General features: G+C 28.4%; 2 protein-coding genes across 3 annotated transcripts; one reads left to right on the plus strand and one right to left on the minus strand.

Annotated features, from left to right (window-relative positions):
* Positions 1 to 543: 543 nt before the first annotated feature.
* LOC106786799 (exostosin-3) lies at positions 544 to 22,076 on the minus strand. 2 transcript variants are annotated; one of them, XM_014748575.1, is made up of 28 exons: positions 21,632 to 22,076; positions 20,891 to 21,019; positions 20,651 to 20,818; positions 19,937 to 20,100; positions 19,683 to 19,846; positions 19,261 to 19,593; positions 18,902 to 19,171; positions 18,484 to 18,795; positions 18,249 to 18,405; positions 17,936 to 18,123; positions 17,681 to 17,835; positions 17,351 to 17,568; positions 16,992 to 17,226; positions 16,658 to 16,908; positions 15,244 to 15,470; positions 14,130 to 14,584; positions 13,782 to 13,950; positions 10,855 to 11,093; positions 10,401 to 10,469; positions 4,599 to 5,139; positions 3,694 to 4,538; positions 3,392 to 3,607; positions 3,099 to 3,309; positions 2,769 to 3,025; positions 2,555 to 2,682; positions 2,212 to 2,488; positions 2,040 to 2,144; positions 544 to 1,968 (listed from the first exon to the last, which is right to left on the minus strand). In XM_014748575.1, exons 1-28 carry the CDS (start codon positions 21,791 to 21,793, stop codon positions 1,864 to 1,866), a joined length of 6,750 nt encoding a protein of 2,249 aa, XP_014604061.1. In that variant the 5' UTR covers positions 21,794 to 22,076; the 3' UTR covers positions 544 to 1,863. The 2 variants fall into 2 exon arrangements, with proteins under 2 accessions (XP_014604061.1, XP_014604060.1); XM_014748574.1 differs by lacking the exons at positions 10,401 to 10,469; positions 10,855 to 11,093; positions 13,782 to 13,950; ... (14 more) ...; positions 20,891 to 21,019; positions 21,632 to 22,076 and adding exons at positions 5,228 to 5,481; positions 5,570 to 5,734; positions 6,006 to 6,107.
* Positions 6,440 to 10,813, plus strand: LOC106786800 (DCN1-like protein 1). Its single transcript, XM_014748576.1, has 5 exons — positions 6,440 to 6,546; positions 7,094 to 7,307; positions 7,409 to 7,577; positions 7,696 to 7,909; positions 8,188 to 10,813. Exons 1-5 carry the CDS (start codon positions 6,544 to 6,546, stop codon positions 8,350 to 8,352), a joined length of 765 nt encoding a protein of 254 aa, XP_014604062.1. The 5' UTR covers positions 6,440 to 6,543; the 3' UTR covers positions 8,353 to 10,813.
* Positions 22,077 to 22,086: the final 10 nt, after the last annotated feature.

Below are 22,086 nucleotides of genomic sequence, written 5' to 3' on the forward strand. Positions count from 1 at the left end.
CCCTCTCTCTTTCTCTCTCTCTCTTTCTATCTTTTTTTAGCCACCCTTTACGCCGGTCCACAAACCTTGCAATCGCTAGATGATCGAAAACTTTCTTCTTCTCATTATTATTCTTGTTCTTTTTTATTTTTTATATTTTCTTTTCTTTTTATACTTATTTCGTTATTAGATCGTTTTGCGATTTATTTTTCCCCTAGATCGAATGTAACCTCTCGCAAGTGGTGATAGAAGAAGAAAAAAGGAAATTCAAAAAATGAGTCACCAAGCTTTAATAAATAATAGGATGCGGTGTAAGGTACGCGCCAATCGCGAAAAGAGATCGTTCTTACGTCGCGGTCTACTCGCCATTATTGATCGATTCATCAACCAATCGAACGAGCCGCTCGCGATAGCACCGTTATTTACTACCCTTTCGCGCGCCAAATTCAAACATCTTACCATTCGACTTCTTTTTCTGTTTTTTATATATTTATACATACATTTTCAAATATAAGTTTTAATTAATAAATTAGATGTTTAATATTAATAAACGAATAATAATAATTCATATTAAAAGTTACAGCATAAATTTATATCTATATAAACATCTATTTTACATGCAGTCTTTACAAAAAGAACAACTTAGATATTCGATTCATAATATTCTACATTTTGTTTGAATTTAATGGGCTTTCTTGGTCGTTTCCGTCCTGTTAAATTCACGATGGAACTTTTGATAAATGTATTCGACGTTCATTGTCCCTTTACTACGTTCTTTGATATGCAAATAAATGTGAACTGTATTAATTGAAGACATTGTTGGATTAGAGTTGTTCTAATTCTTGTTCCGAATAATATCCTATTATTTGACGATAGTCTCTCAAAGTTAAATATATAATTAATTGCACTTACATTTCTTTTGAGACATCTCATTTCTATTTGTATATTTTAAATAATCATAATAAAATGTATATGTGATTTACGTGTATGTGCGAGTTTATTACGCTTTAAAATTATTCCTGCCTCATAACACACATACGTGACGGAGTATATTTTGCTTAATGGACCCTGATTACATGGATGATCACGCGTTATTTGCATTTAGTTTATTTATACCAACTGTGTCACACTCTTGTGTATATATGTGTGATGTGTATGAAACATATTTTAAATAACAAGTAAAAATGTGTTATGTGCTTTAAAATATCTATATAAATGAAAAATGATTCAACTTTAGTTAAAAACCAATATACAATTTACGTCTAATAAATGCAGGTATCATCGTCACATTAAACAAAACATATGTATAGTGTATTACTACAAAAATCTGCGTATATTTCACATTGTACAAGATATCTGAGGTTTTTCTAACCAATGTCAGCGAATTTTATACACGAAAATTAAAAAAAAATGTTATATGAACAGGATTATTTTTAATTGGTATCGTTGGCCCGGAAAATCTCAGACACCCTGTATATTCGTTTATGAATTTCCGAATAATCAATACGTTATGATTAAATTGTTCATTAACAATTGTATGCCCAATACAGGCAATAATAAATCCATTTAGAAACAAAATTAATTCAAAGTTTGACGTGATCCAAATTTTGATCATATACATTATCACATATAAGGATATTTAAAAAAGACATACATCTATAATAATTCTGAATATATATATTAAACAGTCTTTTCTATTGATTTAGGTAGAAGCAAATTTAAAATAAATTATTTCTTTTTTCTCACTTACGACTTTTCTAAAGAAAAGTAATTTCAAATAACACAATTCAAACACATTAATTAATTTAATGTGTAATAATATATGACTATGCGTGTATATGTGCATACCTATAGAAGCTTTCGAAATGATATTCCGAAATTCTATTATATAAATTTAAAACATTTTTGTTTATCGTGAGGTATTCTTGTTTTAAATAATATCGAATCAGCACGAAATTGTGTATTTAAAAGTGGCATGTATCCAAATACCTAAAAGATATCAAAATATAATATAATGCAAAATTAAAACAATATCCCTAATATTTTAAGAAAACATTTACCTGAGAAAAGAAATTAATGCACTTGTGTCTTTCTTGAAAATGTGTATCGTCTTCCGACAATGAAACAGGACAACCAGGACACCTAAACGTCCATCGAGATGTTACCTAAATCAAAAATAAAATTTATAAAATAAAGTTATTTTTTTGTATTAGAAAAATAATTTTTTTTTACCTTAACAGGTGGTTTCCTAGTAATATGAGATATTAAAAAGTTCATGGCTATGTCTTCGCAGTTCATATACTCGTCGACCTTATCTCGTATAGCTTGTGGCAACCAATACGTATACAAATATGTATAATGTTTGTGTATAAATGCAGCACCGGTTAAAACCATTGACAATTCGCAAGAATAATTGGAATTGTAATTCCATGCGTTATGGAAATTTGGATCCCATGCATGAAATCTACCAGGAAATCCTACAACTCGATCCCTGTGTTCTCTCCACACCCTAAAAAAACAAATATTAAAACATTAATAATAAAATCATTTATTTTTAAATAAATAATTTACATACCTAAAACCAAACATAATTTCATCATGTCTGAGATGAGCATCATCGTCAATGGATAAAACAGCTTCAGTTTCAATCGCATCGAATGGAAGAAATCTATTGTTTAAACTATTTCTTGAAGCTTTGATTACCTGTGTTTAATAAATATATATATAAAAAATTTAGGGTAATAAATTAATTGTTTTTTAAATTTGTATTAAATGATATTAAAACTTACATGTATAGGAACTCCAATATCTGGCCACTTTAAATCTTCTACGGGTGGTTTAGGACTATTCCATACGACAAGAACTTTATTCAAATATGGCAAGCCATAAAGTCTCGCTAATGAATTAATTAAAACTTGTTCTCTTTCGTAAGTGAGCATTACTATAGTAAATTGTTCCCTAGGATAATTTCCGCCTAAAGCTTCACTAAATTCTTTACCTGCACCTCCAGAACCTTTGCCGATCGGTCTAAATCCCGTATCAGATCCTATCGTTTAAAGATAATAAAATAGTTATTTCAAAACATTTGAATGACCACCTTTAAGGTTTATTTTATTCACCCAGGAATTTGGCATCACTAGGTAAGATCGTGTCGAATGGTAATTGCGGATAAAGATTGAAAGGATTCATCCAATCGTTCCAAATTTCATGGCCTTGAATTAACATTGTTGTATAATTTCTTTTAAAAGAAGGTGAGGCATATGGTGGTTCTAAGGGACCCAAACTTTCTTCTGCTTCTGGTTCAGCTATTGTAGTATCAGCTTTTAAAGGCTTTGGTATAGAAACAAAAATATAATAGATTAATACAATGTGAAAATAAAATTAATCAATAAATTAAATTATGTTTTTTTACCACAAAGCTTTCATTAAAGACACTTGGACTAGTAGCTTGTGGTGCGGGTAACGGAGGTATACCGAGTCTGTCTCTAACAGTTGCGATAATAGAATCTACAACAGCTTGAGCAGTGCTTAAATAATGCTCCCATATTAATCTGCCTTGTCTGCGCATTGTTAATAGATCGCTGTCTGGTACAGCACGCAACAAAAAGTGCATTTCCGTTACTCTAGCCTGTGTAAAACAATTTGCCATTTATATTGATTTTGTAAAAAAAAAAAAAGAAAAATATTTAATTCCTATTTTTATTATATTCTTACCTTAGGTAAAAAAATAATTGCTTTACGCCAAGCAATAACTTCGTTATAACTAAGTAAAATTTGATCACCACCTAAAATAACTGGTATTGCTCCAGATCTTAAGGCTTCGTATAATCGTGCCTGTATAGAAGAGGTGGTTATCAAAGTAGAGTCGGTTGGTGCTAAAATCAAAGCAAATGTAGATTCCTTTAATATAGATCTTCTTGAAGAATCAGTTCCACAGAGAGACCAATCGAGAACTTCAACGGTTTTTCTTTCTTCCGATGCCGGTATACATTCAAATTGGATGAAAAATTTATCCAGAGTAGTTCCACTACTCATATCCTTTAAATGTTGTATAATAAAGGTATCTAAATTATTTTCATCCATATTCAATTTTTCCAAGTCTACTTCTGTATCGTTATTCTGATTGAATGTAGTAGAAGGACTCTTGGAACCTTTCATCTCTCCTTGAAATGATAATAAATATTTTCTCCTTGCAGGTAACATCTGCGCACAATCTTGCCAAACATCGCCACCAGGTGGACCCAAAATTGGAGGAATGATTAAATCAAAACCTTCGCGGAATTGATTTCTATAAAAAGTTGATTGGACTATTATGGCCCTGCTGGTATTCTTTTTAACAGAAGTACTTCCAGAATTAACCGATAAATCTCTACGTGCAAGATTTAACAATATATGATTTCTACCATCCCCTCCCCAATATGGAAGCTCCTGTAATTTATTAACATCCACTGCTCTCCAAAATTTGGGGTAACCTTGCGGTTGTACTGACAACGCTTCTCCAATTAAAACCACATAAATACATGCTTCCGCGGGATTTCTTGTTAGATGCGGATTGTAACCTAATAAACGAGAATACATCAATCAAAATATATAACATAAACAAATATAATATTATTTACCTAAAGTCTGTTTAATGGTTGTCTTTAAAAAACCATCCACATCCCATCCTACGTTAACTACAGGAAATTGATCAGGATCATACAAATATACTGGAAAACCACTGGTCAATGCGCATCGACTGTGATCAAAACAATTGTACATTCTACATGATCTTGGATCGGTACTAGCTAATGTTTCAGGAATACCAGTCCTTAATATTCTTTTGGGCGGTGCTAATTCAGGCGTATTTCTTTCAACCGCTTCTCTTTGTGCTACTTGCGCTTGTTCTACACTAATCTTCAGTCTATCGAGATCTCTTTGTTGATGCAACAATTCTTGTCTCAAACCTTCTATTCTTTGTGTCAAACCAGTAAATTCAACTTGAAGCCTATGCCTTTTGGCACCCAAATCTCTGAGTTCATTAGTTACCGATGCTTTGATGCGTAGCATCTCTTCTATTCTCATCTTTAATTCTGATGCCTTCATAGAAGTAAATTCTTCAAAAACTTCTAACGAAGAATACGTACGATAAATATCTATATCTGAAGAAACAGATTCAACCTAAAAAAAGAAATACAAATAAAAAACATATATACGTTAACACATGTAAATACAAATAAATGTTAAAACATTAATGAACATAAAATACCTCTGATAAATAATAATGTGTAAATAATGGCACAATAAAAAGAATTGTGCAAGCTAATATTATAATTTTGGATAGTTTGATTTGTGCTATCCAGTTAAAAAAATCCCTTCCCGAACCATTTTGATGAGACGGTACATTGATGACTGTGTTCAAAGTTGTTTCCAACATCCTGAATTTATGTTGATAGAAGCTTTTGTTCATAATTGTTTAAATATCACTGTTGTACAAACGTTACGCATTATCCTTATATATACCTGTCGGAATAAAAAATAATACAAGTATAAAATACACATATAAATTATAACCATTATTATTTAAAAAAAAAAACACAAATATACTTACCTAACATCACTAAATTGAGATTCTAAAAGTGTGGTCACGTGTGGAATATCATTATCTTATTCATATTAGAAATAATTGAGAAATATTAAATGACAATCATAACATTGTCGTCCAAGTCCATTTGAAAATATCATAGTTCTTCAACATATTCATAATATCATTGAGCTAATTAAACATAGATATAGATAAATATTATCTTTATGAAATTTCTTCATGATTTATATTTTTAGAAGATATTACTATATATTATTGTATATATTATATACTTTAAGTAATAAGAAAAAAAAAGAAAGAAAGAGAATGTGAGACAAAAATTAAAAGAAAATTATTGATCTTGAAATGTTAATTAAAATCCGATAAGGTGATCACTATAAATTCTTAGGAAGCATGTTTACACATCACTTTAAATAGTATAGGGCAATATGCAGAAACTTACTGTACAGTAGTTGCTCCTTTATGGATTACATATGACATATACACGTATAATAAACGTATCTGTGAGATCACTACTATAAAACTCGTTAGAGCATGAATTACGTATGATTTATCAAGAGATAGGAAAACAAGTAACAAATATGAATTGCAGTTAACTTCATACAGCTACTGTCACGTGATCATTGTTTACTATATATACTATCCTAATAAAAATAAATATATATGTGTTAAATACCTGTTAACTAATTTTATTTAAAATTTAATTAAACAAAAAATATTACCGCGTCGAATGGAAGGATTGACGAGTGAAGAAAAGATGGCGAATTTTCAAATGCCAATAAATTTCCCGCTGTTCGCGAATAACTAAAAAATGTTTTCGCAAAACGTCGGATGGCTCTGTTAACATAACGTATTATATACATTTTCAGAACGGTATGGGGGTTTTTCTTCATATTCTCCACAAAATATGCGCATGTTCATGTCAAGTGTAGTGCGAAAGGAATAATATTTTGGCTTTCGGGGGCCTAAAATTAGCTAAAATGGTAAGCCTTGAAACGATTCTTCAATGTTTATTAGAATTAATCGAACATTCATAAATAATTCGTCATGAACTGTATGTAGTTAATTATCTAACAATTTATCTATTCTCTTTAGTTTAAAAAGAAAATAACCTATTTCTAATCGATGTCAATAATAATTTTTTTTTTTATAATGAAATATGAAGAATTCAATGTACAAATTTACAATAAGATAATAAATTCTTAATTTCAGTTTATTCTTCTTTTTATGTTTAAGAAAATATTTCAAATTTGATGCATTTTTATCTTATATGTGTATGTTAGAAATTTTGTTAAGTCAGCATTTCTAAAAAAACATTTTTTTTATTCATATAAGTTATGAGAAAAATTATGTTTGTATATTTATTGAGAATTGAAGTTTTGTTTGTCACGAAGAACTAATTTCTGAACTCTTATTTGTTCTACAATTTACGTCATTAAACTGTGTATGCGTGTGTGAAATATTCTTTTGTTTTTAAAATGAATTTTCATACTCTACTGAAAAGTTATAATGTCGTTATTTTAATTGCAGCATAAATTAAAATTTTCACAAAGAGACAAAGTTAAAAAATTTATAACGTTTACACAAACCGGTGAGCAAACTGCTATTTATTGTTTAACACAGAACGATTGGAAGTTAGACTTGGCAAGTGATAATTATTTTCAAAATCCTGAAGCTTATTACAAAGAACCGAAAAATTCTGTAGATAAAAAGAAATTGGAAATATTGTTTAGTAGATATCAAGGTAATATATTATTGATTGTTTTTTCTTTTAATAACTTATGTCCTAGCTTGTAAAAGGATCTTTTATTTATATACGTTTGTTTGTCTTATTACTCACGACAGATCCAAGTGAACCAGATAAAATAACCGCAGATGGTATAATGAAATTTTTAGATGATTTAGGATTAAGTCCAGAAAGCAAATTAGTTTTAATTATCGCATGGAAATTCAGAGCAGAAACTCAATGTGAATTTACCAAGGATGAGTTTATGAACGGCATGGTGGATTTAGGGTATAAATCAGATTCATTTAATTTTAATTATAATCCATTTAATCTATCGATTATAAATCTAATTGTATTAATTTGACTACTATTCTAAAATGAAGTTGTGAATATTTTCTACTTTCAGAGCGGACAGTATAGATAAATTAAAAGCACGGTTAAATAGTTTAGAGAATGAATTAAGAGATTCGCAAAAGTTTAAAGATTTTTATCAGTTTACATTTAACTATGCTAAAAATCCAGGACAGAAAGGGCTGGATCTTGACATGGCGATTGCTTATTGGAATATTGTCTTAGATGATAAATTTAAATATCTACAATTATGGTGTCAATTTCTTCAAGTAAGGCACATTATCTTTTATTACAAAATATTCATTTAAAATATAGTAAGTTTAATGTATTGTGTGATATATTTAACCGTTCGAGTCCCAAGCAGCACAATTGTGCTGTTCAGATTTCTTGTCGGAAAATGCCACATTATTGAAATGCAATATGTAATTGTTACATAGTCGCAATGCTTGGCATTTATTGAAATGATTTTTCTAAAGATCATTGGGACTCTAATGGTCAAGAAATGAAATACAATGTGTTAATAATTTACACAGAGATATTGTTCCAGGAACATCATAAGCGATCGATTCCAAAGGATACATGGAATTTATTATTAGATTTTGCGCTTATGATTAATCCTGACATGAGTAATTATGACGAAGAAGGAGCATGGCCAGTATTGATCGATGATTTCGTAGAATGGGCACAACCTCGAGTTCGCCAGTCTCTCTAACATCCTTTCGATATAACTTTTTCCGATATAAAGAGCTTTATTTATTTGATTACACAGGCAAATAATATTAAAATAAGATTTGAATATATAATATATATCCTTGATAAAACATGACATTACTTTTGTATAGTATATATCTATGATTTTAAAGAGAAATTAATTATTATTAATTAATTATTAGTATTAAATTTTAAGTTCATTATTTTTTCTATTTCAATACACATTAATTGATTTATTGAAAAAAAAAAAGAGAGAATCGGAGATGCAAAGATATTTTTCTATATCATTTTGTATAGAGTACACATTCTAGATTGTACAAAATTTTTTTGTATTTTATTTGCGATCTACATATCGTTATTCTCTCAATTAAATAATATGAAGTACATTGAAAAAAAGTTTTTAATTGTTAATATACTGTACAAAGTAATATGTTTATCTAGGATCACTGATAACATTAAGCGGTGACGAGACTCAATTACCAAAGGTATTTGCAAGTATATTTCTGAATATAAATTGGTGTGTTCCTTTAGGAGGAGAATCAGGCTTGAAAAGCAACAAATTATAAGAGAGAGTTAATTGTTTTTTGTAGATAGTATTTGCTAGGGATTGTTATCAAATGGAACAGCTACACTTCTATGCTATTCTTGTAATTATATATATATATATATATACACGCATATGACAAAAAAAACAGAAAAAGCACACACAAAGAGAGAAAAAAAATATGTATTGTAAACAAAAATATCTTGGCACAGTTATACTTATATATATATTGAATTTTTCCTATCCAGTAATAAAACAAGAAAAAATGTTTATTTTTACCGTTATTGTGCGCATTGTAATTTCGGAACAACATAGAACATACAAAAAAAAAAAAGAAATTTAGAATAAATATAGAAATTTATTTATATTTTTATTTAAAAGATATATTAAAAAAATTTGTGATCATTTATTAATAGATTTTGATTTATCGTTCTATTTAAATATTATATATTTAATATAGATGAGTTTTTATAAACTTAATGTTGTATGTATAAATTGGATAATGATTGTAACTATTTTCAACTTTATCTGATATAAGAGAAATTATTCAGAGCATACATATTATATAATATGATTAAGGAGAATTAAAACAAAATAATATATTTAAAACAACTTCGTAAAGAAGGAAGGTGGTGCGATTATAGAAGTTAGTCAAATTTGAAATATCTCGCGTCGTCCACAAATTTCAAATTTTTCAGATATATTTTATAAAGCTACTTAGTTAGATGGAAAGAAAAAACATGGACTTCAAATATACATGTGTAATTATTGTAAGAAAAAATCCAATTATATTATAATTAGGATGAAATATATGCACAGAACTAAAGAGAACAGTTTCATGGAAATATGTATATTGCATGATATTTGTATCAAACGTATAACACTACTAAAAAATTAATTTTGAAGGCGCGCAATAATTACTTTTTTAGTAGTCTCATGATTATATTATGTAGATCAACAGGATTTAATAATAATAATAATCTAAGAATTCTAAGGACGAAAGAGAAAAAGAAAAGAAAAAGAAAATATAAAAAAAGAAGAAGAAGCATGTAAATATTGTAAATAAATATCAATCTTAAATCTATTTTATTTTAGTTTATCTCATCCGATTAAAATAAAGAATTTTCAGTAATCGCTAATATGAGATTTATTTGATATATCACTTCCTCTTGGTAGATAGGAAATATTTTTCAATAATAAATTATTATGACTTTTATGTATGCGTGCGTGTTTTATGTACATGTGTAGTTTTGCGTATCAAATGATTTTTTCTATACGATGTAAAATAATTATTCTTTAAAACAACTATTACACTTGCATAAATTTTCTGGATATAAAAAAGCCAATTCATATTGATAGGACTGCATATTGTAACAATTATTCACGATTTCATGACTATACCAATCGCACAAAGATTCCAATTTATCGATCGATGTCTGTGTGAATTTACAAGTGTGTTGTTAAAAGCTAAATTAATTTTGAAACTCGTAAGGATTATTTCTTACCTGCGCGACAACTAAGCCTCGATTAGGATGTTTCACAGTACTATGTCCATGAGAATCAAATAAAGTAACCTGAGAATAAAAAGTTATATAATATTGATAATGATTAATTAAACAATGAAAATATATATAAGTTCATACCTTGTATGTTATTTCTTGAAATATGAAAAGTACTGTACGACCACATGTTATGAGCAACATGAATAAGTTAGTTGACCGAGATTCTTTATACCAATCAATTAAAAAGCTTTTTATGTTTGTATATAAACTTGTTTCAATTTTTTCATGGAAAACATGAAATTTCTGTTCGATAAAAGGAAATCTACTTACCAAAATAACTTCACTTTTGTTTAAGTAAGAAAATAAATATAAGCGCGCTAATATAAATAAATAATAATAATAAAAAAAAACAAGAAGATTAAATCGCTTCTATTTTAAATAAATATATTTGTTATACCCATTCTTTTAATATAGTTAGACTTCTGCCACCATATTTTAAAGCCTCTTCGGTATTAAGATATGGATGAGGAATAAGTTTTTGACTTATAATCCATGCGTGAGTTGCGTTACCTTCTACCATCGCTTCGGCCATAATAACAGATAATTCTGGACAAGTATCTACATTGTAAATTAATATGTTTCCTTGAGATATGCGTTGTGCCACGAGAAGACATATCAATGTACATGCTTCGCTTACTGTTAAGTATAAGTATTATTTTTATTAAATAATTTATTCTTCTTTCTATATATATTTATGTTTATATATGAAATATAAAATAGTGATTGTGATTACTTCCTTGTCCCGGTGGATAACGACTCTGCGAAAATTCAGGATGGTACCAATACAAGTTGACTTCATTGTTAAAAATATCTTTTACAAATGTAGGAAAATAATGGCTAAATAATGGTGGCAGAGTCATAACTTTTATAAAACTATTCTTTCCATTAATTTAGCGTTCGAAAGCATTTTTTTTTTTAAGACTTAAATTTAATATTTTTTAATGAGAAATTTAGTAATTTTAAACATTTTGATAATTAGACATAATGAAGTTAGTTAAATGATACATTCAGATTGTTTCGTGAAAAACAATGACGGTAAATATACTTTTCAAAATAAAAATTAGATAATATTGGATTTTATACGCCTTTGTAACTGTACTTTGTAAAAAAAATTCTTATTTAAATATACAAACATGTATATATAATTGTTAAAGATAATTTCAAAAAGGCAATGCATGCCGCGCAAAATTAAAGAGAGAAACCAAGGTGCGCGCGTACAACTGAGATGCGCAGAAGAGAAAAAGTAAGGTGGGCACGCATAACTGACATGCGTAGAAGAGAAAAAGCGAGGTGCGCGCGTACGACATGCGTAGATTTTACTTTAGTAACGGTTATCTTAAATGTGTTTGGATTTCGTTTGATTACAATACGTTCTTGTAAGTGTAGTAATTAAAATCTGTGTTCATCGAAGATAATTGAGTGGTCTCCTTTAATTAATTTAATTAATTATAATCGAAGAGCTGTTAATTAGCCACCCTTGTTCCAACAATAAAATTACCAAAACAAGTAAATTTATTTCATACGAAATTTAGATTTCCATTATTACTTTTATTTATCTGGATAATCCAGTCATTTCATAAAAATGGTACAATTTTTCTCAAAAAGAAACATTTGTGTTATTATATTTCAAATACTCGTCATCTATTTATATCAGAAAGAAAAGAAGAGAGGGTAAGAGAGTAACATATATAATTATTATATTTGATATAATCCTGATAAAGAAAAACCTTATAGATAATATATATATATATATANAAGAAGAGAGGGTAAGAGAGTAACATATATAATTATTATATTTGATATAATCCTGATAAAGAAAAACCTTATAGATAATATATATATATATATATAATTCTTTTTTATTTTTTGTTTATACTATAAACTCGTCTTCGCTTTTATATTTATTTTTAATCATATTTTTATATTCTATAGTGGACATTTTTCATGACCGATTCATTATAACATATTGATTAATACATTAATTTATCATTATGAATAATGAAAAAAAAAACAAAAAAATACTATGTTCCAGCCAGTAATATTTGTTATACTTTTGCAATGACAATTTTACTACTTGAATTTATGCAATATCCATATAAGATGACATCAAATTAAATCAAAATATATTGCGCATCATTGATACGTATATTTTATATTATGCATATATCATAAATAAACTATTTGAGCTTTGCAATGATACAATGAAATGTTTATTTTAAGAAATAATATAATAAGTTAGATTTCTATAACGTATGTGAAGATATCAAATAAATGAGATGTATATACATACATACATTTATATATATGTGTATACGCATACATTTGTGAGACTGTAAAACTGAAAAATGCCATTTTAAGTAGAGATAAATTATATTGTCGTGTTTCTCTTATTTTTTTTCATTTTTATTCTTCTTTTTTTTCTTTCCATATAAGGAAGTCTGTACTTTACGTTATATAGTCTGAATTAATTAATGCAATTTATCAGCCATCAATATGACGTAATAAGCGCTTTTGAAATGCAGTCTCAAAGTATATAATTGCTTTCAACATTGAAGCATCGAGTCAACTTTATGTTATATCGCAATAAAAATTTATATTCGTTTTTTAAATATGATCAAATATTTTGCTAAGATTTTGTCTCACCTTATTAAATTAATTTTATAATATTTAATAGCATTAATAAGAAAAATGTTCGATATATAATTATTGCTACATTATATTTGTATAAGCAGAAAAATGATTTATAGTTAGTTTTTGACAGCTTGCGCTTACTATATATTGGTACGAATAAGACTCATATTTTTTTTTATATAAGAGTTTAGTGTATTTTAATTATTTCTCTAAATCATTATTATTATTATTATTATTATTATTATTATTATTATTATTATTATTATTATTAATAATATTATTATTAATGTTATTATTATTATTTTTGTTTGTTTTCTTTTTTTTGTCTATGAATAAAGTAATATTTTTCTAAACGTATTTTACATCTTTATGACACAGTAATGCCATATCGTTATAGTGCGATCAAAAAATTATCTAGAGAATTTGTTTTCTCTTATTACGATGTTAGTCACCAATTGTGTTAAATCTGAAAAGAATTCACGATTTGTTCGTCAATATCCTAAAAAGAAAGATTTGTCATATACTAAAAACATAAAATCTTGAGATAGTTGTATATACGTATCTCCTAATTTAACTTATTAAAATATTTTGTAAAAAATGATCTTTTTACTGCAAGATATTTTGTTATAATATTTAATGTACTCACTATTGATCAAAATGTCCTATATGTTACTGGATAACGCGTTGGTATGCTTGTGATTAGATGACGGGACCAATAATTCCAGCCCAAAACCCTTGTGATTTCTATACACTTTTCATCTATTTCTTTGAGTGGTTTCTCTTCGTAAAAACGTGTCAATAATTTCAAATAACGTCCATAATGATTGTTAATATGTGCGTGCCACAATGATAATATAAGCACCTAGATAAAAATAGAGAATAATAATATTATTCAACTCCTTGTACTATGATTTAATGTGCAAAGCTTCATGCCATATTCAATAGTTCTTATGCTTGACCCATAAGACTCACTACGAGTTGAACACATGTTTCTTACGTTACAGTGCAAAAAGCTTTTCATTTACTGTAAGAAAAATTCACCTTGGTGTCAGTTGGTTCTGCAAATTTCTGTACTTCTTGCCAAATGTTTGTAACGCCTATAAGTAAATGCTCGAGAGGACCATTAACTTCGCCTTGATTTTTACCGTGGACATATAGTCGTGCCAATGCACAACCCTTCTTCACTAATGCTTCTATTAATATATTCTTTTGTTTATCCATAGTTGCTTTTATTTTGGCAGCATCAGGTCGTTGATCAGTCTTTAGGCCATAATAGGCTAATAATTTATCCTGATCAATATTTGTAATAACGACATCAGCAACGGCTAGTATTTGATTGGCAAGAGCAATCGAAACTTCTGATATATCATCATGAGGTAGATGACGACGCGCTTCAGGTGAATCCAAAGATGTCAACATGGCAGTGTGTATAGGCAAATGATCTGAGAATATGTTCTTCAATTCTCCATACAATAAGTTTGCATATTCACCTGGTTCTGTATTATAGAAGAATATTTATATGATATACATTCAGAAAACAATTAAACACATATAATTAATATTAGATACATTCTTGTTCTTCAATTCTCCATACAATAAGTTTGCATATTTACCTGGTTCTGTATTATAGAAGAATATTTATATGATATACATTCAGAAAACAATTAAACACATATAATTAATATTAGATACATAATATATATATAACATAACATTTAATTAATTAATTTCTTTTTTTTTAAATATTTGCAATATAATGTGAAATAATTATTAACAAATTAAGAATGTGGAAATATTAAAATTCACTTTTAAACAAATGTAATATATGAAATTAAGGGGAAAAAACATATAAATAATATGATTCTATATAACTGAACTCAATTCAACTCAACATGCAAAAAATGTGTTCGCAAATGCGAATAACCATTTATTTCATATGACGACAGGGATTTTAAATTAAATTTCGAAAAGAACATACCACAATATATTTAATAACTTACTTATGGATGGTGCTATATGAAGAAGGAAAACCGAGAAAACAAATATAAATGTATATGTCGATGAATGATACAACAACATAATATAATATAACGACTATTATAAAAGCTAATATTTATACAATTGTATATCATGAAAAAGAAAAATATTGAATTACCAAGTTTTGCAAGCCATGTGCATTTTAAATCCCGTAGTGCTTCGGTATATTCATCCCACTTAGTAGTTTTTTCCTTTTCCGATTTAGACGTACAATTATTTTGTTTTTTGGTAGGTTCAGATAATACGTATTTAAACGTATGAGTATCTACTTTCTTGTCATTCTCATCTTTACAAAACGTAATCGTACCTTGTAAATAACTACCAAGAGTAGCACCTTTGGATAGCCTTGAAAAAAAAAAAAAAGAAAAAGAAGGAATTAATTTTGTATTTGAATATAAATATAAAATTATTTTTTAAATTATTATTTGTATATCATAGATAAATACCAAGCAAGAAATCATTAGCAAATATATTTAGAAGCCTTAGATAAGAAGCACGTGTGTGAGAATATGATACAAAAATGCAGAAAGCAATTAAAATTCTTTGTTATACTACCAAAAGATTTGATATTAATGTAAGCTTCTCGTTAGAATATTTTTAAGATAAAGTATTTTATCAAACTGATAATATTTATCAAATTTCTGAGATCAAAATTTATATATATATAAAAAAAAAACCTCTTTCTCATTTTCAAACAAATTTATACTCAATCGGTTACGCGACAATATCGACAAACAGTTGTTTTTTTTATGTATTTAACTGTTCAAACATGTTCGTGCAGCGAAACTATGTATTATGAGTCAGGAATATACAATAAGCGTTACCTGCTATCAAAACTGCTAAGCAATCAAATTGTTATATATTTTAATAAGCTATTTTTTTAGTTTGTTCGCATATATCCTTAACTCTCTTTGAAGCGTAATGCCAATTTTGCGAAGAAGTTAATTAAAATAAAAGATTATTAACTCACTTGTTTTCTGTGCTGCATTGAAAGATGAAAAAAAGAAAGTTATATCTTAGTTTAATAACGCAAAATAATATTTTTTAAGGAGAAACTCGATTCTTTTTTATATATCAAGTATCAAGATCGATTGTAAAGAAAACAAATTGGCGAAAACTAGGATCATCAAAAAATGGATATAAATCCACTTATTCAAGAGAAAATCATCAGCGTGATAAAAATCGATCATACGTGAAATAATAATAAAGATGCTATTGTTTGAATAAATATTTGATCTCGGATACTTGATCTCTTTTTTCCTTGCTGTAGAATTTTTATAAAATATGTGTAGGCGTGTATATATAGAAAGTGATTATCGAGAAGAATCTCATCGATGCAAACGTTTGCGTATAAATTTATATATATATATATATATATTAATATATATAATGTAAAGCCTCTATAATATGTAACGAGCTAATTCCAATGAATTTTTTTTTCCAATCATCAACATTGCATAAGAAAAAATGAAAAAATTATAATTGCTTTGTACTTAACTATTACGTAAAATGAATAGAATGTAAATACCTACTTGTTTTCGTTAGATATAGGTGCAACGTATAACGGGAAAATATGTCCAGGTGGAATAGATGCTGCAACCATTTTTTTCCCACCGATCAAAGCTTGAGTTTGACTAGCATAAACGTCAAGGGTTATTGGATTGTTGAGTTTTTGACTCAAAAGCAATGGCATGTCTGTTAATCTGTCTAATAATTCTTTCTTTTCATGACGAATATGCATCTTTATTGTATAATCGCCTTTTTCCAATTTTTGAATGGTATACTACAATCATAATAATATATATATATATATATTTTTGTATATAATATAATTTTTATTTATATTAACATTTATATTAAACTTACCTTAGATGGGTATGCATCACCGCAGGCAATTAGTTGTTTGTTGGAATCATAAATCATCCACATTTGACTCTCATATTCACTCTCATACAGCAAATCACTTAGCAACGAAGCATTGGGTGTAACTTCAGTTGCTTTTGCTGAATGGAATGTGTACGTTAATTGTAATTCATATATTTGTCTCGCAGGTGGAATAACATCACGAGCTCGTAATGGAAGTATTTTAGAATCCGATGGTCTAAGATCACAGAGTTAAATATATAATTACGGTAATGAATTATCCTTACCCACACACATAAATAACAACATTTATAATACACATGATTAATATATATATATATATATATAATATCACACCATACTTTAAAATTTGTACAGATGATTTAAGTGTAACACATGGTACAACTTCTTCGATTCTCATTGAACTTCGTAGTTCTAAACGATTAATACCATCGCCTGATTGCATCGTTAAGTTACCATTTATTATACGAAGACCATGAAATTCAATTGTATAATCTATCGATACATCGCCTAAATTTGCCCAATATTTTGCAAGTACAACTTCTACGATTAAACCACTCTGGAAATAAAAAAAACATCAATATTGTTAATGCACATAAGAAAATATATCAATAACTTTAAGAAGCGTATTAATAATAGGATAGAAAAATAAATACATATATTCATAATACCTCAACAGCAAATGGTTGTACACATTCCGATTGGGGTGTAACTCCTATCATTTTGTTAAGTTCAAGTGTTTTACAAGCTAATCGTGGTTTCAATTGGATACTATGAAATATGAATCTACTATTCTTGTCCTTGTCTGTACTCTTTATCTTGAGAACTGTAATAGAAATTAAATGAACATAATTCTTTTTTTAATGGAGTTATCGCTATTATAACATTAAAGTAAGAACAAATATAATTTGAAATTTAATTTATACCTGCCCATGTGGCATCTTCAGGAACGAGGATAAAATGACGCTGGATTGTATTTGATTTAAATAAAACATTTGTGTATGTTAGATCAGGGAGAAGAGCAGTTTTTGGCAGTACCAATGGTTGCACTACGGTGATAGGAATTTGGAACACTGGGCCTTTTGCAATATTGGTTACATCATAAGCTCTAATGCTGCAATTTTTATCATGCAAAATATAATATATAGTATGTGTTTCATCAGATCAATATTTCATGTTATGCATAATTTTATATATTTATTACAAAGAAAAAAAAAGAAAAATTTATTATTTTCTCACCTTGCAGCATGAACACCTTCTGACAAAGAAGATCCATCAATACTAATTGCAAAACTACGAGGCATATGCATTAGATCAAGATGAGTTGGAAATTTGACCCAAGATGCCTCGCACACCAATGTCAATTTTAAATTAAAATCAATCTTACGCAATGGATCTATAAAATATTATGATATTAACAAAAATTGTGTAGTTTGAATTAGTTAAAAAAAAAAAAAGTATGACAAAATTATACCAATATTTTCGCTATCAAGAAATACTGGCTCGACGGTAACTGAATAATCTTTTGGACGATCAATAACGCCAATTCTCATGTGAATTCCTTTAGAATTATTTGTGCCACAATTAATTGAAAATCTGACATCTCTTTCTGGTGCATCATTATAAGAAACAAGATTATCAAATGCACGTTCAACTTGTAATAAACCTGAACCTTGTGCAAATGGATCCAAATTAGATATGTATAAAGCAGTATTTTCAAGAGCTCTTTTTATACTGTACGGAGAATATGGGCAACCCTTAGCAATAAGCCCAGATATAAGCAACGCTGAAATATATATGTATATATATATATAAAAAAAGAAATATTTTTATATATACAATTTTACGTATTTATATAAAAAACAATAAAAGAATATTTTAATCGTACATACCGATTGCACCAGTGACATGTGGACTAGCCATACTCGTACCATTCATAAGTTGACTTTTTCTTAACGTGAAATTAGGAACACTCGTAATAGCTCCACCAGGAGCACATACAGTAACACCAGCACCACCGTCTATCATGGGGCCACGAGAAGACCATGTATATGGCATACCGGGCATTTTTTCTCTTAAAGAATATTCAGCCACCATCATATCAGGTGAAACATAAGCACCAACACTAATAATACTGTTTGAACTGATGTCAGGTGGTGTTCCTATAATAGTACAATTAAAAAGAACATAAATTTGATATTATTTAAACATAATAGATATACATATTTAATACAGTAGCTTTTTTTCATACCAATAGTACATAATGCTGGCCCAAGATTTCCAGCAGATGCAACCCACGTTATAGCATACTTATCGATAACTTCATTCATCAATCTTCCTATTCGTCCTGTGTTAGACCAATGCGCGTGTTCACCATAACTCATATTTATAACATGAACTTTTTCTTTACGTTGCATGATGTATATCATTGCCCTTACTATCGCTGTTCCTGTTTCCATAGTGCCTATACGCCCATCTCCAACTGTTAATGAAATTATTTGAGCACCTGGCGCTACGCCATTTAATTCTGGACTTTCAGGAAAATAAGCTGCCGCTATTGAAGCTACATGAGTTCCGTGACTTGCTGAAATATATATTACAATAAATGAAATTTATAATTTTAACAGAAAATAATGGTTACCAAATAAAAAATCAAAGACATCAATTACTTACAACATAAACTAACAATTTCAAGAGTATTTCCTTCATCATGAACATTAATGGTAATGTTTAATTGATCTTCTTTTGTTAAGGGAGCATATTCTTTTGTCAAAGAATATTCTCCAAGATAAACGCCAGATTCCAAATCACCTTCTTCTGAAGTATCAATGCATGCTCTGTAACACACATATACACGCACATCAAGAAACATTTAAATATAAATTCTTTAGCATATAATATCATAATTAATTAAAAAATGTAATTACCTCCAAACATTGCCATCGAAGAATACGACTACGTCATACACAGGTCCAGAATCTGAATATTTTTTTTCTGCATTGGTGAGTACTTCAACTCTGGCTTCCAATTCCTCTTTCTCCAATTTTTCTTCCCCACCATTGCTTGATTTGGAATTTTTTGCTTCGAATTCCTATACGATAATAAATATTTTATATACAATAAGCACGAATATATATGTCTGAATAAATATTAATTATAAACATATATGTATATAATAAAATATAATTTTTTTTTCAATATAAAAATTAAATACATGCACAAAACAGCGACTATTTATTGGAGCAGTCCAATTTCTCTATCAAAAAACATATTATATAATGCGATCAATAGCTTTACATCACTTCAAACTGCCAAATATAAATAGCATTAGACACCGATCACTGTAGCTTGTTGTGAAATAGCCGGCCTAATTACATGGTTCAACATACAACACTATCTTTGGATCACATGGTCTACAATTCTAATTACAATCATGGTTCATTATATCTGTACTTATAATTTATTAAATAATTTTTTAATGTTATTAATCGTTATAAAAATCTAATTTCTGTTAATGATTGTAAAAGAAAAAATATTAATTTAAAACAATTGCTTTGTTGACGTTCTCAATGCTTTCATGCAAATAAATTATTGATTAATATATGTTATTAGTCGTAATAGAAAAAATAAAAAAATATTACTTGTAACTGTCTGGAAGCTTCGGCAAGAGCAGCTTTCTGTCCATCATCCCAAAGGTTTTTTTTACGTTCGGCAGTAATTCTGTCTTTTAATTTACCAGGATATAATGAATATAAATTTTTCACCCCGATATGATATTCATTGCTGGGATTGACCCAATTTGAAGGGACCTTTAAATAAAAACTTGAAATATAACATAATTTTCATTGAAAAACATTCTAATTGAAGACCTAATTAAATACCTTTAATTTACGACCTGTGATACCAATTATATATCCATCCGGAGCCTGGACAACTTTGCTTGTATCAACGTCACCAGCACCACTGCAGTCGAATCTTTCAATTACTTTTGTTTTTCCATCCGGAGTTACCTATAATTAACCATTGCATTTGTACACTCTCATTGCTTATATATTGCAAAAAAAAATAAAATTGTTCAATTATTCAAACTCAAAAATAGAAAATGAAAGAAAGAACTTTTTGATAAAGTGTATGGCCATGAGATGGAAATGTGATATTAATAAACAAACAACACTTATAGTCAAAATTAAGGTTAATATAAAAAAGCAAACAATGACTTTGCACGATAAAGTTCAATACCAAAAGATCGTTTGACTAATAATAATAATATACGTTAATATATTTAAACAAGTCTTTAAAAGATCTTCCTAATTAAAAAAAATGTATAAAAGATTGGTTATAAAGGATAAATAAAATCAATCTCGAAATGAAGAAAAATAAAAAGTAAAAAGATTCATTTATTTGACTGGTGTCATATACAACAAAGAAGGAGTAACGGAAGTGAGCAAGTAACATTATCAAGATAATGAAATTGAAGAGATAAGAATTTCATGATATTGTTTTAAAAATAAAAGAAAATGAAATGAAGAAAAAAAAATTAAATCAAGTGCGATATAAAATAAAATTTGATAGGAGAAAAGCGTCTAAGCGAGGCGTGCCTACGTGTGTTGACTGTTTCTCACCTGCAAACCCGGTGCTCCAGGATCGACACCGGAATCGAGAATAGCAATGACGACGCCTTTCCCATCGTATTCGGGATATTTACTGAGAAATTGAGAGACACCTGTTTCTTTTTTAGGCAGTAGGCCCCACACAGGAAAATTACAGTCAATGATGTCTGCCATGTTTCAAATGCCACTGCCACCGTGACTTCAGAAAAACCACTTGAGATGTTTCCTTTGTACTGCCACTGCCTTTATATATCAATCAAAAAATAGGTTCTGCGCGTGCGTGTACTAATACGAAGCGGTATGGACGGACAGACGAAAAGACACGGACGAGAGGGAAATGTTTTCACTGTTTTTTGAGGTTAACTTATCGACCCAAGGTACGATAACAATTCTACACGCGTTAATTTTTTTTAACAAGGATTCTTAATTAAATTCGTTTATTAAGATTATTAAACTTTTGATGTATT

This window comes from Polistes canadensis, unplaced genomic scaffold (assembly GCF_001313835.1).
Source record: "Polistes canadensis isolate GaletaPanama2010 unplaced genomic scaffold, ASM131383v1 scaffold_82, whole genome shotgun sequence".
In the NCBI taxonomy this organism is placed as follows: Eukaryota; Metazoa; Arthropoda; class Insecta; order Hymenoptera; family Vespidae; genus Polistes; species Polistes canadensis.

Excerpts from the sequence above, each read along its gene's own strand:
- LOC106786800 (XM_014748576.1), top strand. Across the intron at positions 7,308-7,408 it reads ATTGTTTAGTAGATATCAAG|ATCCAAGTGAACCAGATAAA; the intron begins GTAATATATTAT and ends TACTCACGACAG. Across the intron at positions 7,578-7,695 it reads AACGGCATGGTGGATTTAGG|AGCGGACAGTATAGATAAAT; the intron begins GTATAAATCAGA and ends TTCTACTTTCAG.
- LOC106786799 (XM_014748575.1), bottom strand. The coding sequence starts at position 21,793 with ATGGCAGACATCATTGACTGTAATTTTCCTGTGTGGGGCCTACTGCCT. Across the intron at positions 17,227-17,350 it reads TCATCTGTACAAATTTTAAA|ACCATCGGATTCTAAAATAC; the intron begins GTATGGTGTGAT and ends CTGTGATCTTAG. Across the intron at positions 16,909-16,991 it reads GTGATGCATACCCATCTAAG|TATACCATTCAAAAATTGGA; the intron begins GTAAGTTTAATA and ends TTATGATTGTAG.